Source organism: Pezoporus occidentalis, unplaced genomic scaffold (assembly GCF_034315485.1).
Source record: "Pezoporus occidentalis ecotype Australia unplaced genomic scaffold, CSIRO_AGI_Poc_V1 ctg838, whole genome shotgun sequence".
Lineage (NCBI taxonomy): Eukaryota > Metazoa > Chordata > Aves > Psittaciformes > Psittacidae > Pezoporus > Pezoporus occidentalis.
Genome location: NW_026916201.1, coordinates 1 through 12,200, shown reverse-complemented (window position 1 = coordinate 12,200; position 12,200 = coordinate 1). Strand labels below are relative to the sequence as shown.

General features: G+C 60.7%; 1 protein-coding gene across 1 annotated transcript; it reads right to left on the bottom strand.

The window, feature by feature from the left end:
- Nucleotides 1-8,510: 8,510 nt before the first annotated feature.
- On the bottom strand, nt 8,511-10,994 carry LOC134156280 (DNA-directed RNA polymerase II subunit RPB1). Its single transcript, XM_062604202.1, has 2 exons — nt 10,839-10,994; nt 8,511-9,803 (listed from the first exon to the last, which is right to left on the bottom strand). Exons 1-2 carry the CDS (start codon nt 10,978-10,980, stop codon nt 8,647-8,649), a joined length of 1,299 nt encoding a protein of 432 aa, XP_062460186.1. The 5' UTR covers nt 10,981-10,994; the 3' UTR covers nt 8,511-8,646.
- Nucleotides 10,995-12,200: the final 1,206 nt, after the last annotated feature.

Genomic DNA, 12,200 nt, shown 5'->3' with positions numbered 1-12,200 from the left:
CGCGACACAAACCCCCCCCCCCCTTTTAATCCCCTTTACGATCCGAAGCGGGATTCGAACCCGCCACTCGGCTCCAGTGAGGCTGCGCGGGGTTATATAGGCTCGGAGCCACGCCCACCTCGGCGAAGCCACGCCTCTTTATGCTAATAGAGAAGGGGGGAGCCCGCCTTATATGGTGTGGGAAGGGGAGGGGCGTTGAGGGGGTTAAAGGCAGGGGGGGGGACGTCTTAAAGGGGCCGCGCAGGGGGATAATGGGAGTGAATGGGGGGGGGGGATGGAGGGGGTGGAGCCAAAGAAGGGGCGTGGTTTCGGGGGGGGGGGGGGAGCATTCATTGGGGCGGAGCTTTCGCATTAACACACCCCCACACACCCCATTGATTGTCCCTCATTGACCCATAGAGGGGGGGCATCAATGGGTCCGGACCCTCCCATTGACCACTATTAACCCCCATTGCCCCCCCATTGCCCCCCATTGCCCCCCATTGATCCCCCATTGACCCCCCCATTGTTCCCCTATTAACCCCCATTGCCCCCCCTTGCCCCCCATTGCCCCCCCCTTGACCCCCCATTGCCCCCCATTGCCCCCATTAACCCCCATTGACCCCTATTAACCCCCATTGCCCCCCATTGTCCCCCATTAACCCCCATTAACCCCCCATTGCCCCCCATTGACCCCCCATTGCCCCCCATTGATCCCCCATTGCCCCCTATTAACCCCCATTGCTCCCCATTGCCCCCCGTTAACCCCCCCATTGCCCTCCATTGAACTCCCCATTGACCCCCATTAACCCCCCCATTGCCCCCCTATTAAGCCCCCATTGCCCCCCATTACCCCCATTGCCCCCCCCATTGCCCCCCATTGATCCCCCATTGCCCCCTATTAACCCCCATTGCTCCCCATTGCCCCCCGTTAACCCCCCCATTGCCCTCCATTGAACTCCCCATTGACCCCCATTAACCCCCGCATTGCCCCCCATTGACCCCTATTAACCCCCATTGACCCCCCCATTGACCCCCCATTGCCCCCTCTTTAACCCCCATTGCCCCCCATTGAACTTTCCATTGACCCCCCTTGCCCCCTATTAACCCCCACTGCCCCCCATTGTCCCCCCATTAAGCCCCCATTGCCCATTGCCCCCATTAACCCCCTTTAACCCCCCCATTGACCCCCCCATTCCCCCATATTAACCCCCATTGCCCCCCCATTGCCCTCCATTGAACTCCCCATTGACCCCCATTAATCCCCCCATTGCCCCCCTATTAAGCCCCCATTGCCACTCATTGCCCCCTATTAACCCCCATTGCCCCCCTATTAACCCCCATTCCCCCCATTGACCCCCCATTAACCCCCATTGACCCCCCCATTGCCCCCCTATTAACCCCCATTGCCCCCCATTAACCCCCCATCGACCCCCCCCATTGCCCCCCCCCCCATTGCCCCCCATTGCCCCATAGAGGGGGGTTGGCCCCCATTGGTTCCCCGTTACCAAGGAGACGGGAGCGCGCATGCGGGAACGCGGGGGGGGGGGGGGGGGGGGGTTGGGGCTTGATCCAGTTTGGAACTGGGACAACTGGGATCCATGGGGGGAGCCCCATTATGGGGGGGGGGGGGGCAATGGGGGTCCCATTATTGGGGGTGCTCTGGGGGGGTCAATTGGGGGGTCCAATTATGGGGGGGGCAATGGGGGTCCCATTATTGGGGGTGCTATGGGGCGGCCAATGGGGGGGGTCCCATTTTGGGGGGCAATGGGGGGGTCCCATTATGGGGGTGCTATGGGGCGGCCAATGGGGGTCCCATTATGGGGGGGGGGAAATGGGGGTCCCATTATGGGTGTGCTATGGGGGGGGCAATGGGGGGACCCATTATGGGGAGGGGGCAATGGGGGTCCCATTATGGGGGTGCTATGGGGCAGCCAATGGGGGTCCCATTATGGGGGTGCTATGGGGGGGTGCTATGGGGGGGGTCCCATTATGGGGGGGGCAATGGGGGTCCCATTATTGGGGGTGCTATGGGGGGCAATGGGGGGACCCATTATGGGGGGGGCAATGGGGGTCCCATTATTGGGGGTGCTATGGGGGGGCAATGGGGGGACCCATTATGGGGGGGGGGGCAATGGGGGTCCCATTATGGGTGTGCTATGGGGGGGGCAATGGGGGGGTCCCATTATGGGGGGGGCAATGGGGGTCCCATTACGGGGGGGGGGGGGAAATGGGGGTCCCATTATTGGGGGTGCTATGGGGGGGTGCTATGGGGGGGGTCCCATTATGGGGGGGGCAATGGGGGTCCCATTATGGGGGTGCTATGGGGCGGCCAATGGGGGTCCCATTATGGGGGTGCTATGGGGCGGCCAATGGGGGGGTCCCATTATGGGGGTGCTATGGGGGGTCCCATTATGGGGGGGGCAATGGGGGTCCCATTATGGGGGTGCTATGGGGCGGCCAATGGGGGGTCCCATTATGGGGGGCTCCAATGGGGGGGGCGGTCTATTTATGATCCCATTATGGGAGTGCTATGGGGGGGGGTCCAATGGGGGGTCCCATTATGGGGGGGGCAATGGGGGTCCCATTATTGGGGATGCTATGGGGCGGCCAATGGGGGGTCCCATTATGGGGGGGGGCAATGGGGGTCCCATTATGGGGGTGCTATGGGGCGGCCAATGGGGGTCCCATTATGGGGGTTCCATTGGGGGGTCCCATTATGGGGGGGGCAATGGGGGTCCCATTATTGGGGGTGCTATGGGGGGGTGCTATGGGGGGGTGCTATGGGGGGTCCCATTATGGGGGGGCAATGGGGGGGCGGTCCATTTATGATCCCCTTAAGGGGGTGCTATGGGGGGGTCAATTGGGGGGGTCCAATTATGGGGGGGGCAATGGGGGTCCCATTATGGGGGTGCTATGGGGCGGCCAATGGGTGGACCCATTATGGGGGGTGGGCAATGGGGGTCCCATTATTGGGGGTGCTATGGGGCGGCCAATGGGGGGGGTCCCATTATGGGGGGCAATGGGGGGGTCCCATTATGGGGGTGCTATGGGGCGGCCAATGGGGGGGGTCCCATTATGGGGGGGGGGCAATGGGGGTCCCATTATGGGGGTGCTATGGGGGGGTGCTATGGGGGGGGTCCATTATGGGGGGGGGGCAATGGGGGTCCCATTATTGGGGGTGCTATGGGGCGGCCAATGGGGGGACCCATTATGGGGGGGGGCAATGGGGGTCCCATTATGGGGGGTGCTATGGGTGGGGTCCATTGGGGGGGGTCCATTTTGGGGGGCAATGCGGGGGTCCTATTATGGGGGTGCTATGGGGGGGAATGGGGGTTCCCATTGGGGGGGTCCTATGGAAAGAGTCCTATTGGGGGGATGCTATAGGTGTGGGGGGGGATCCTATAGAAGTGGGGTCCCATTGGGGGGACTCCTATGGGGTGGGGGGACCTGAAGTGGGGGGATCCAATGGGGGGGGGTGGTATGGGAGGGGGGGATCCCATAGGGGATATGGGGGGGGTCCCATAGGGATTGGTCATAGGAGGGGTCCTATGGGGGGGGTCCCATAGGGATGGGTCATAGGAGGGGTCCTATGGGGGGGGGGTCCCATAGGGGAAATGGGGGGGTCCCATAGGGATGGGTCATAGGAGGGGTACTATGGGGGGGGTCCTGGGGGGGGGGGTCCCATAGGGATGGGTCATAGGAGGGGTCCTATGGGGGGGTCCCATAGGGATGGGTCATAGGAGGGGTCCTATGGGGGGGGTTCCCATAGGGATGGGTCATAGGAGGGGTCCTATAGGGGGGTCCTACAGGGCGGGTCCCATAGGGATGGGTCACAGGAGGGGTCCTATAGGGGGGTCCTATAGGGCGGGTCCCATAGGGATGGGTCATAGGAGGGGTCCTATAGGGGGGTCCTATAGGGCGGGTCCCATAGGGAACAGGGATGTTCCATTGAGGTCAATGGAGGGGGGGGGGAAGCGGCTTAGGCTGAGCCGCTGCTAATTATAGCGCGGGCCCTTTAAGAGCCTTTGGGGGGGGGGTGTTAATCCATGGGGGGGGAGGGGAGGGGATGCACTGTCACATCCCATAATAGTGCCCTGCGGTCCCGGTGTGGGGCACGAGGGGGCGGCCATGGCACTGCAATGGGGGGGATGAGGGCTATGGGGGCAGCCATGACACCCCCATGACACCCATTGACCCCATTGACACCCATTGACCCCACTGACACCCATTGACCCCATTAACACCCGTTGACCCCATTGAAACCCATTGACCCCATTAACACCCATTGACCCCATTGACACCCATTGACCCCCATTGCCACCCATTGACCCCATTGACACCCACCGACATCCATTGACCCCCATTGACCCCCATTGACACCCATTGACCCCATTGACCCCCATTGACCCCATTACCACCCACTGACACCCATTGACCCCACTGGCACCCACGGACATCCATTATCCCCCATTGACCCCCATTGACCCCATTAACACCCGTTGACCCCACTGACACCCATTGACACCCATTGACCCTGGTTGACACCCGTTGACCCCCATTGACCCCACTGACCCCATTGACCCTGGTTGACACCTGCTGACCCCATTGAGCCCATTGATCCCCATTGATCCCCATTGCCACCCATTGACCCCATTGCCACCCATTGACCCTATTGACCCCCATTGATCCCCTCTGACACCCATTGACACCCATTGACCCCACTGGCACCCACTGACATCCATTGACCCCCATTGACCCCCATTGACCCCCATTGACCCCATTAACACCCGTTGACCCCATTGACACCCACTGACACCCGTTGACCCCCATTGACACCCATTGACCCCATTGATCCCACCCCTTGACCCTATTGACCCCCATTGATCCCCACTGACACCCATTGACCCCACTGGCACCCACTGACATCCATTGACACCCATTGACACCCATTGACCCCATTGACCCCATTGACCCCCATTGACCCCATTAGCACCCATTGACCCTATTGACCCCCATTGACCCCATTGCCACCCATTGACCCCATTGATACCCATTGACATCCACTGACCCCCATTGACCCCATTGACACCCATTGACCCCATTAGCACCCATTGACCCCATTAGCACCCATTGACCCTATTGACCCCCATTGATCCCCACTGACACCCATTGACACCCATTGACACCCATTGCCACCCATTGACCCCATTGACCCCATTGCCACCCATTGACCCCATTGACACCCATTGACCCCATTGACACCCATTGACCCCATTAGCACCCATTGACCCTATTGACCCCCATTGATCCCCACTGACACCCATTGACATCCATTGACCCCACTGGCACCCATTGCCCCCCATTGCCCCCCATTGACCCCATTGCCACCCATTGCCACCCATTGCCACCCGTTGACCCCATTGACACCCATTGACACCCATTGACCCCATTGACCCCATTGACACCCATTGACCCCATTAGCACCCATTGACCCTATTGACCCCCATTGATCCCCATTGCCACCCATTGCCACCCATTGACCCCATTGCCACCCATTGACATCCACTGACCCCCATTGACACCCAGTGACCCCCACTGACCCCATTGCCCCCCATTGCCCCCCATTGACCCCATTGACATCCATTGCCACCCATTGACACCCATTGACCCCATTGCCACCCGTTGACCCCATTGACACCCATTGACCCCCATTGACCCTATTGACCCCCATTGATCCCCATTGCCACCCATTGACCCCATTGACACCCATTGACATCCGCTGACCCCCATTGACACCCATTGACATCCACTGACCCCCATTGCCCCCCATTGACCCCACAACCCCACATCCCCCCCCTTGCTCTCCTCCAGGCCTACTCCCAGCCCCCTTCATGCCAGCCCTGTGGGTCATGGGGGCCTTGCCCTCGATGTGGGGGGTGACAGCAGGAGCTCAACATCTGGAGCACCCCCCAGCTCCCTGCCCCCCAACCTGGACCCCAGCACCGCCCCCCGTGGGGTGTGGGGGGGAATTCGGCCACGTGTGGGTTGCTGTGAAGGGGTAAAAAGGGGGTGGGGGGGAAACCCTATAGGGGAATGGGGGGAGGTCAATGTGGGGCTCCCCATCCCCTCCCCATAGGGTAATGGGGGTGTCCAAAGAGGGGATCCCCCACCCATTGTATGGGGATCCCCCCCTCATGGAGTAATGGGGGAGCCCAAAGTGGGGATCCCCCCTATAGGGTAATGGGGGAGCCCCAAAGTGGGTTATGGGATATGGGGTATGGGATATGGGATATGGGGTATGGGGTTATTATGGGATATGGGGTTATTATGGGCTATGGGTATGGGGTATGGGGCATGGGATGTGGGGTATGGGGTTATTATGGGATATGGGGTTATTATGGGATATGGGTATGGGGTATGGGGTATGGGGCATGGGATATGGGGTATGGGGTATGGGATGTGGAGTATGGGGTATGGGGTGTGGGGTATGGGATAAGGGGCATGGGATATGGGGTATGGGGTACGGGGTGTGGGATATGGGTTGTGGGGTGTGGGGTATGGGATATGGGATTTGAGGCATGGGATATGGGGTATGGGGTATGGGATATGGGGTATGGGATACAAGATATGGGATATGGGGCATGGGATATGGGGTATGGGGTATGGGGTATTGGGTGTGAGGTATGGGATATGGGGTGTTGGGGTTATTATGGGATATGGGGCATGGGGTTATTATGGGATATGGGATACGGGGACATTGGGGGTGTCATTGGGTCCCTGTGCCCCCCCCCATCCCCTCCTTCCCCGTCCCCATGGCGCCCCCTGGTGCTGCCCTTCAGCTCAGTCCCTATGGGGCCGTGGGTTCGGATCCCGGCGCTGCCAATGTGGGGTCATCATTGGGGGGGGGGTGTGTCGGGGTGGTTTGGGTGTTGTCGGGGTGCGGTTTTGGTGTTGTTCAGGTGTTGGTGGGGTGTTTTTTGGGGGGGTTTTCGGGGTGTGCTTTTGGGGTGGTTTGGGTGGTGTTGGGATACAGTTTTTGGGTGATTTGGGTGTTCTCAGGGTGTGGTTTTGGGTGTTTTGGGTGTTTTCGGGGTGTGCTTTTGGGGTGGTTTGGGTGTTGTCAGGGTGTGGTTTTGGGGTGGTTGGAGTTTTGTTGGGGTGGTTTGGGTGTTGTTGGGATATAGTTTTGGGGTTGTTCAGATGTTGGGGTGTGTTTTTGGGGTGGTTTGGGTGTTGTCGGGGTGTGCTTTTGGGGTGGTTTGGGTGTTTTTGGGGAGGTTTTTTTTTTGTGGTTTGGGTGTGTTTATGGGGTGTGTCGGGTGTTGTCGGGGTGTGGTTTTGGGGTGGTTTTGGTATTGTTGGGGTGTGGGTTTTTTGGGGTGGTTTGGGTGTTGTCCGGATGTGGTTTGGGTTTTGTCAGGGTGTATTTTCGGGGTGGTTTGGGTGTTGTCAGGGTGTAGTTTGGGGGTGGTTTAGGTGTTGTTGGGATAGAGTTTTTGGGTGGTTTTGGTGTTGTTGGGGTGTGCTTTTGGGGTGGTTTGGGTGCTGCTGGGGAGGTTCTTTTGGGGTGGTTTGGATGTGTTTCTGGGGTGTGTTGGGTGTTGTCGGGGTGTGGTTTTGGGGTGGTCTGGGTGTTGGGGTGTTTTTCTGGGGTGCTTTGGGTGTTGTCGTGGTGCGGTTTTGGGGTGGTTTGGGTGGTGTTGGGGTGTGCTTTTGGGGTGGTTTGGGTTTTGTCAGGGTGTATTTTCGAGGTGGTTTGGGTGTTGTCGGGGTGTAGTTTTGGGGTGGTTTAGGTGTTGTTGGGATAGAGTTTTTGGGTGGTTTGGGTTTTCTCAGGGTGTGGTTTTGGCGTTGTCGGGGTGTGCTTTTGGTGTGGTTTGGGTGTTGTCGGGGTGTGGTTTTGGGGTGATGTGGGTGTTGTCGGGGTGTGGTTTTGGTGTGGTTTGGGTGTTGTCGGGGTGTGGTTTTGGGGTGGTTTAGGTGTTGTTGGGATACAGTTTTTGGGTGATTTGGGTGTTCTCAGGGTGTGGTTTGGGTGTTGTGGGGGAGTGTTTTTTGGGGGTGGTTTTGGTGGTGTTCAGGTGTTTTTGGGGTGTTTTGGGTGTCCTCAGGGTGTGGTTTTGGGGTGGTTTGAGTGTTGTCGGGGTGTAGTTTTGGGGTGGTTTGGGTGTGGTTGGGGGGGTCCCCCCTTTTTCCCCCTCCCCCCCCTTTCCCAACCCCCTACAAACGGAGCCGCGGCTCAAAATCACTAAAACCTTTATTTCCAGCCCAAAACGTCCCATTCCCCCCCTCCCCCCTCATTGAACCGCCTATATAAAGGCGGGGGAGGGGCCAAGCACCCCCACCCCCCGCATTGAACCCCCCAATTACCCCCCTTGTGTTGTATGCCCCCCATTACCTAACACCCCCCATAACTTACCCCCATTTGGAGGCATCCAACACCCCAACATGGGGACCCTTTCCTTGGACCCTCCCCTAGCCCAATATGGGGGTCACCCCCCAACTTTGGGGTCACCCCAACACCCCCCCCATTGAAGCTTCCCTACGACCCAAAGTGTCCCCCACCCCACCGTCCCCCACCCCCATGTCAACCGCCCGGCTTGGGCTGGTGACAGCAACTTATGGGTCAGCCCCATAGCCTGGAGGGGGTCCCCCCACCCAGGCTCAGTTGTCCTCGTCGCTGTCGTCGGGGCTGATGGCCGGGCTGGTGAGGCTGTAGGTGGGGGAAGTGGGGCTGTACCCGGGGGACGTGGGGCTGTAGGTGGAGCCCTTGGGGCTGGTGGGGCTGTAGGTGGGGGATGTGGGGCTGTACTTGGGGCTGGTGGGGCTGTAGGTGGGGCTGGTGGGGCTGTACTTGGGGCTGGTCGGGGTGTAGACGGGGCTGGTGGGGCTGTAGGTGGGGGACGTGGGGCTGTACTTGGGGGTGGTGGGGCTGTAGGTGGGCGAGGTGGGGCTGTACTTGGGGCTGGTGGGGCTGTACTTGGGGCTGGTGGGGCTGTACTTGGGGCTGGTCGGGGTGTACTCGGGGGAGCTGGGGCTGTAGCTGGGGCTGGTCGGGGTGTACTTGGGGGAGGTGGGGCTGTAGCTGGGGCTGCTGGGGCTGTAGCTGGGGCTGCTGGGGGTGTAGGTGGGAGACTGCGGGGTGTAGCGGGGGCTGGAGGGGCTGTAGCTGGGCGAGGTGGGGCTGTAGCTGGGGGAGGTGGGGCTGTAGCTTGGAGAGGTGGGGCTGTAGTTGGGCGAGGTCGGGGTGTAGTTGGGGCTGGTGGGGCTGTAGCTGGGCGAGGTGGGGCTGTAGCTGGGAGAGGTCGGGGTGTAGTTGGGGCTGGTGGGGCTGTAGTTGGGGCTGGTGGGGCTGTAGCTGGGCGACGTCGGGCTGTAGCTCGGTGACGTGGGGCTGTAGCTGGGCGACGTCGGGCTGTAGCTGGGCGAAGTGGGGCTGTAACTGGGCGACGTCGGGCTGTAGCTGGGCGACGTCGGGCTGTAGCTCGGTGACGTGGGGCTGTAGCTTGGCGAAGTGGGGCTGTAACTGGGCGACGTCGGGCTGTAGCTGGGCGACGTCGGGCTGTAGCTGGGCGACGTCGGGCTGTAGCTGGGCGAAGTGGGGCTGTAACTGGGCGAGGTCGGGCTGTAGCTGGGCGACGTGGGGCTGTAGCTGGGCGACGTGGGGCTGTAGTTGGGCGACGTCGGGCTGTAGCTGGGCGAGGTGGGGCTGTAGCTGGGTGAAGTGGGGCTGTAGCTGGGGCTCTGTGGGGTGTAGCCCCCGGGTGAACGCGGCTCGTAGGCGGGGGACGTGGGGCTGTAGCTGGGTGACATGGCACCGCCTGTAGAGAGAGGACAGAGGGGTTAATGGGGGGCCCAACACCGGTGCTGTGGGGGCTGCTTTACAGTGGTTTCGGAGCGGTTCGGGTGTTGCCAGGGGGTTGTCGGGTGTTGCGGGTGTCTTTGGGGTGGTTGTGGGAGCTTTCTGGGGGGACCGTTGCAGCGCTTTGGGGTGTCGTCGGGTGTTGGAGGTGTCTTGGGGGGGGGTTTACACTGTTTCGGGGTGTTGAGAGGTGGTTTTGGGGTCTGTCCGGGTGTTGCCGTAGCGGTGTTGGGGTGTTGTAAGGTTGTGTTTGGGGTGTTGCAGCAGTGTTTTGGGGGTGGTTATGAGGGTTGTCGGGGGGTGGCTTTGGGGTGGTTTTGGGGTGGTTTGGGTGTTGCTGGGGTGTGGTTTGGGGTGTTGTGGGGGTGTTGTTGGGGTTTGGTTTTGGGGTGGTCTGGGTGTTGTCAGGGTGTGCTCTTGGGGTGGTTTGGGTGTAGCTTTGTGGTTCTTTGGTTGGTGTTGGGGTGTGGTCTTGGGGTGGTTTGGGTGTAAATTTGGGGTGGTTTGGTTGATATTGGGGTGTGGTTTTGGGTGTTGTCAGGGTGCGGTTTGGGATGTGGTTCTGTGGTTGTTTGGGTGTTGTTGGAGTGTGCTCTTGGGGTGGTTTGGGTGCTGCTGGGGTGTGGTTTTGGGGTGGTCTGGGTGTTGTCAGGGTGTTTTTTTTTGTGGTTTGGGTGTAATTTGGGGGGGTGTGTTTGCTTGTTGGGGTGTGGTTTCGGGATGGTTTGGGTGTAACTTTGGGCTTGTTTGGTTGTTGTTGGGGTGTGGTTTGGGTGTAATTTTGGGGATGTTGGGTGGTTGTTGGGGTTGTGGTTTTGGGGTGTTCTGGGTGGTGTTGGGGTTGTTTTGGGTGTTGTCAGGGTGTAGTTTTGGTGTGTTCTGGGTGTTGTGGGGGTGTGGTTCTGGGTGTGGTTTGGGTGTTGTCGGGGTGGTTTTGTGGTGCTTTGGGTGCCCTTGGGCTGTTGTCACGGTGTTGCTGTGGGGCTGCACTCACCAGGGGAGGGGATGTAGGGGCTGGAGGGCCCGGGGGAGCCGGGGGAGCCGGGGGTCGGGGACCAGGCCGGGGAGTAACCGGGGCTGAAGCCGCTGGCGTCCGAGGCGGCGCTGGGGGAGAAGCCAGCGCCTCCGGGGGTCATCCCACTGCCTGTAGGGGGGGGGGGGGCAAAAACAGGGGGTCAGGAACCACAACTGCCCCCCCCCCCCCCATAGCCCCAAGGGCCCCAAACTGCCCCATGGGCCCCAAATCTGCCTCACTCACCCCCACTCTACCCCCTCAGTCTGCCCCATAGCACCGCGATCCCCCCCAACCACCCCACTGACCCCCATTCTACCCCAATTACCCCCTCAGTCTCCCCCATAGCACCGCAATCCTCTCCAAGCCACCCCATTGCACCCCAAAGCACCGCAATCCCCCCCAAACACCCCATTGACCCCCACTCTAACCCCCAGTCTGCCCCATAGCACCCCAATCCCCACCCCAACCACCCCACTGACCCCCATTCTACCCCAATTACCTCCTCAGTCTCCCCCATAGCACCGCAATCCTCTCCAAGCCACCCCATAGCACCCCAATTCCCCCCAAACACCCCACTGACCCCCACTCTAACCCCCAGTCTGCCCCATAGCACCCCAATCCCCACCCCACTGACCCCCACTCTACCCCAATTTACCCCCCAGTCTGCCCCATAGCACCACAATCCTCCCCCAGCCACCCCATTGCCCCCATAGCACCCCAATCCCCACCCCAACCACCCCACTGACCCCACTCTACCCCAATTTACGCCCCCAGTCTGCCCCATAGCACCACAATCCTCCCCCAGCCACCCCATTGCCCCCCACTCTACCCCAATTTACCCCCCCAGTCTGCCCCACAGCACCCCAATCACCCCACTGACCCCCACTCTACCCCAATTTACCCCCCCAGTCTGCCCCAAAGCACCCCAATCCCCCCCCAACCACCCCACTGACCCCCACTCTACCCCAATTTACCCCCTCAGTCTGCCCCACAGCACCCCAATCCCCCCCCAACCACCCCACTGACCCCCACTCTACCCCAATTTACCCCCTCAGTCTGCCCCATAGCACCCCATTCCCCCCCCAACCACCCCACTGACCCCCACTCTACCCCAATTTACCCCCTCAGTCTGCCCCACAGCACCCCAATCCCCCCCAACCACCCCACTGACCCCCACTCTACCCCAATTTACCCCCCCAGTCTGCCCCATAGCACCCCAACCACCCCACTGACCCCCACTCTACCCCAATTTACCCCCCCAGTCTGCCCCATAGCACCCCATTCCCCCCCCCAACCATCCCATTGTACCCCAGTTTACCCCCCAGCCCCCTCCCAGTGCAT

Coding starts and splice junctions, on each gene's coding strand:
- LOC134156280 (XM_062604202.1), bottom strand. CDS start 10,980: ATGACCCCCGGAGGCGCTGGCTTCTCCCCCAGCGCCGCCTCGGACGCC. Junction 9,804..10,838: donor CCCCTACATCCCCTCCCCTG/GTGAGTGCAGCC, acceptor CTCTCTCTACAG/GCGGTGCCATGTCACCCAGC.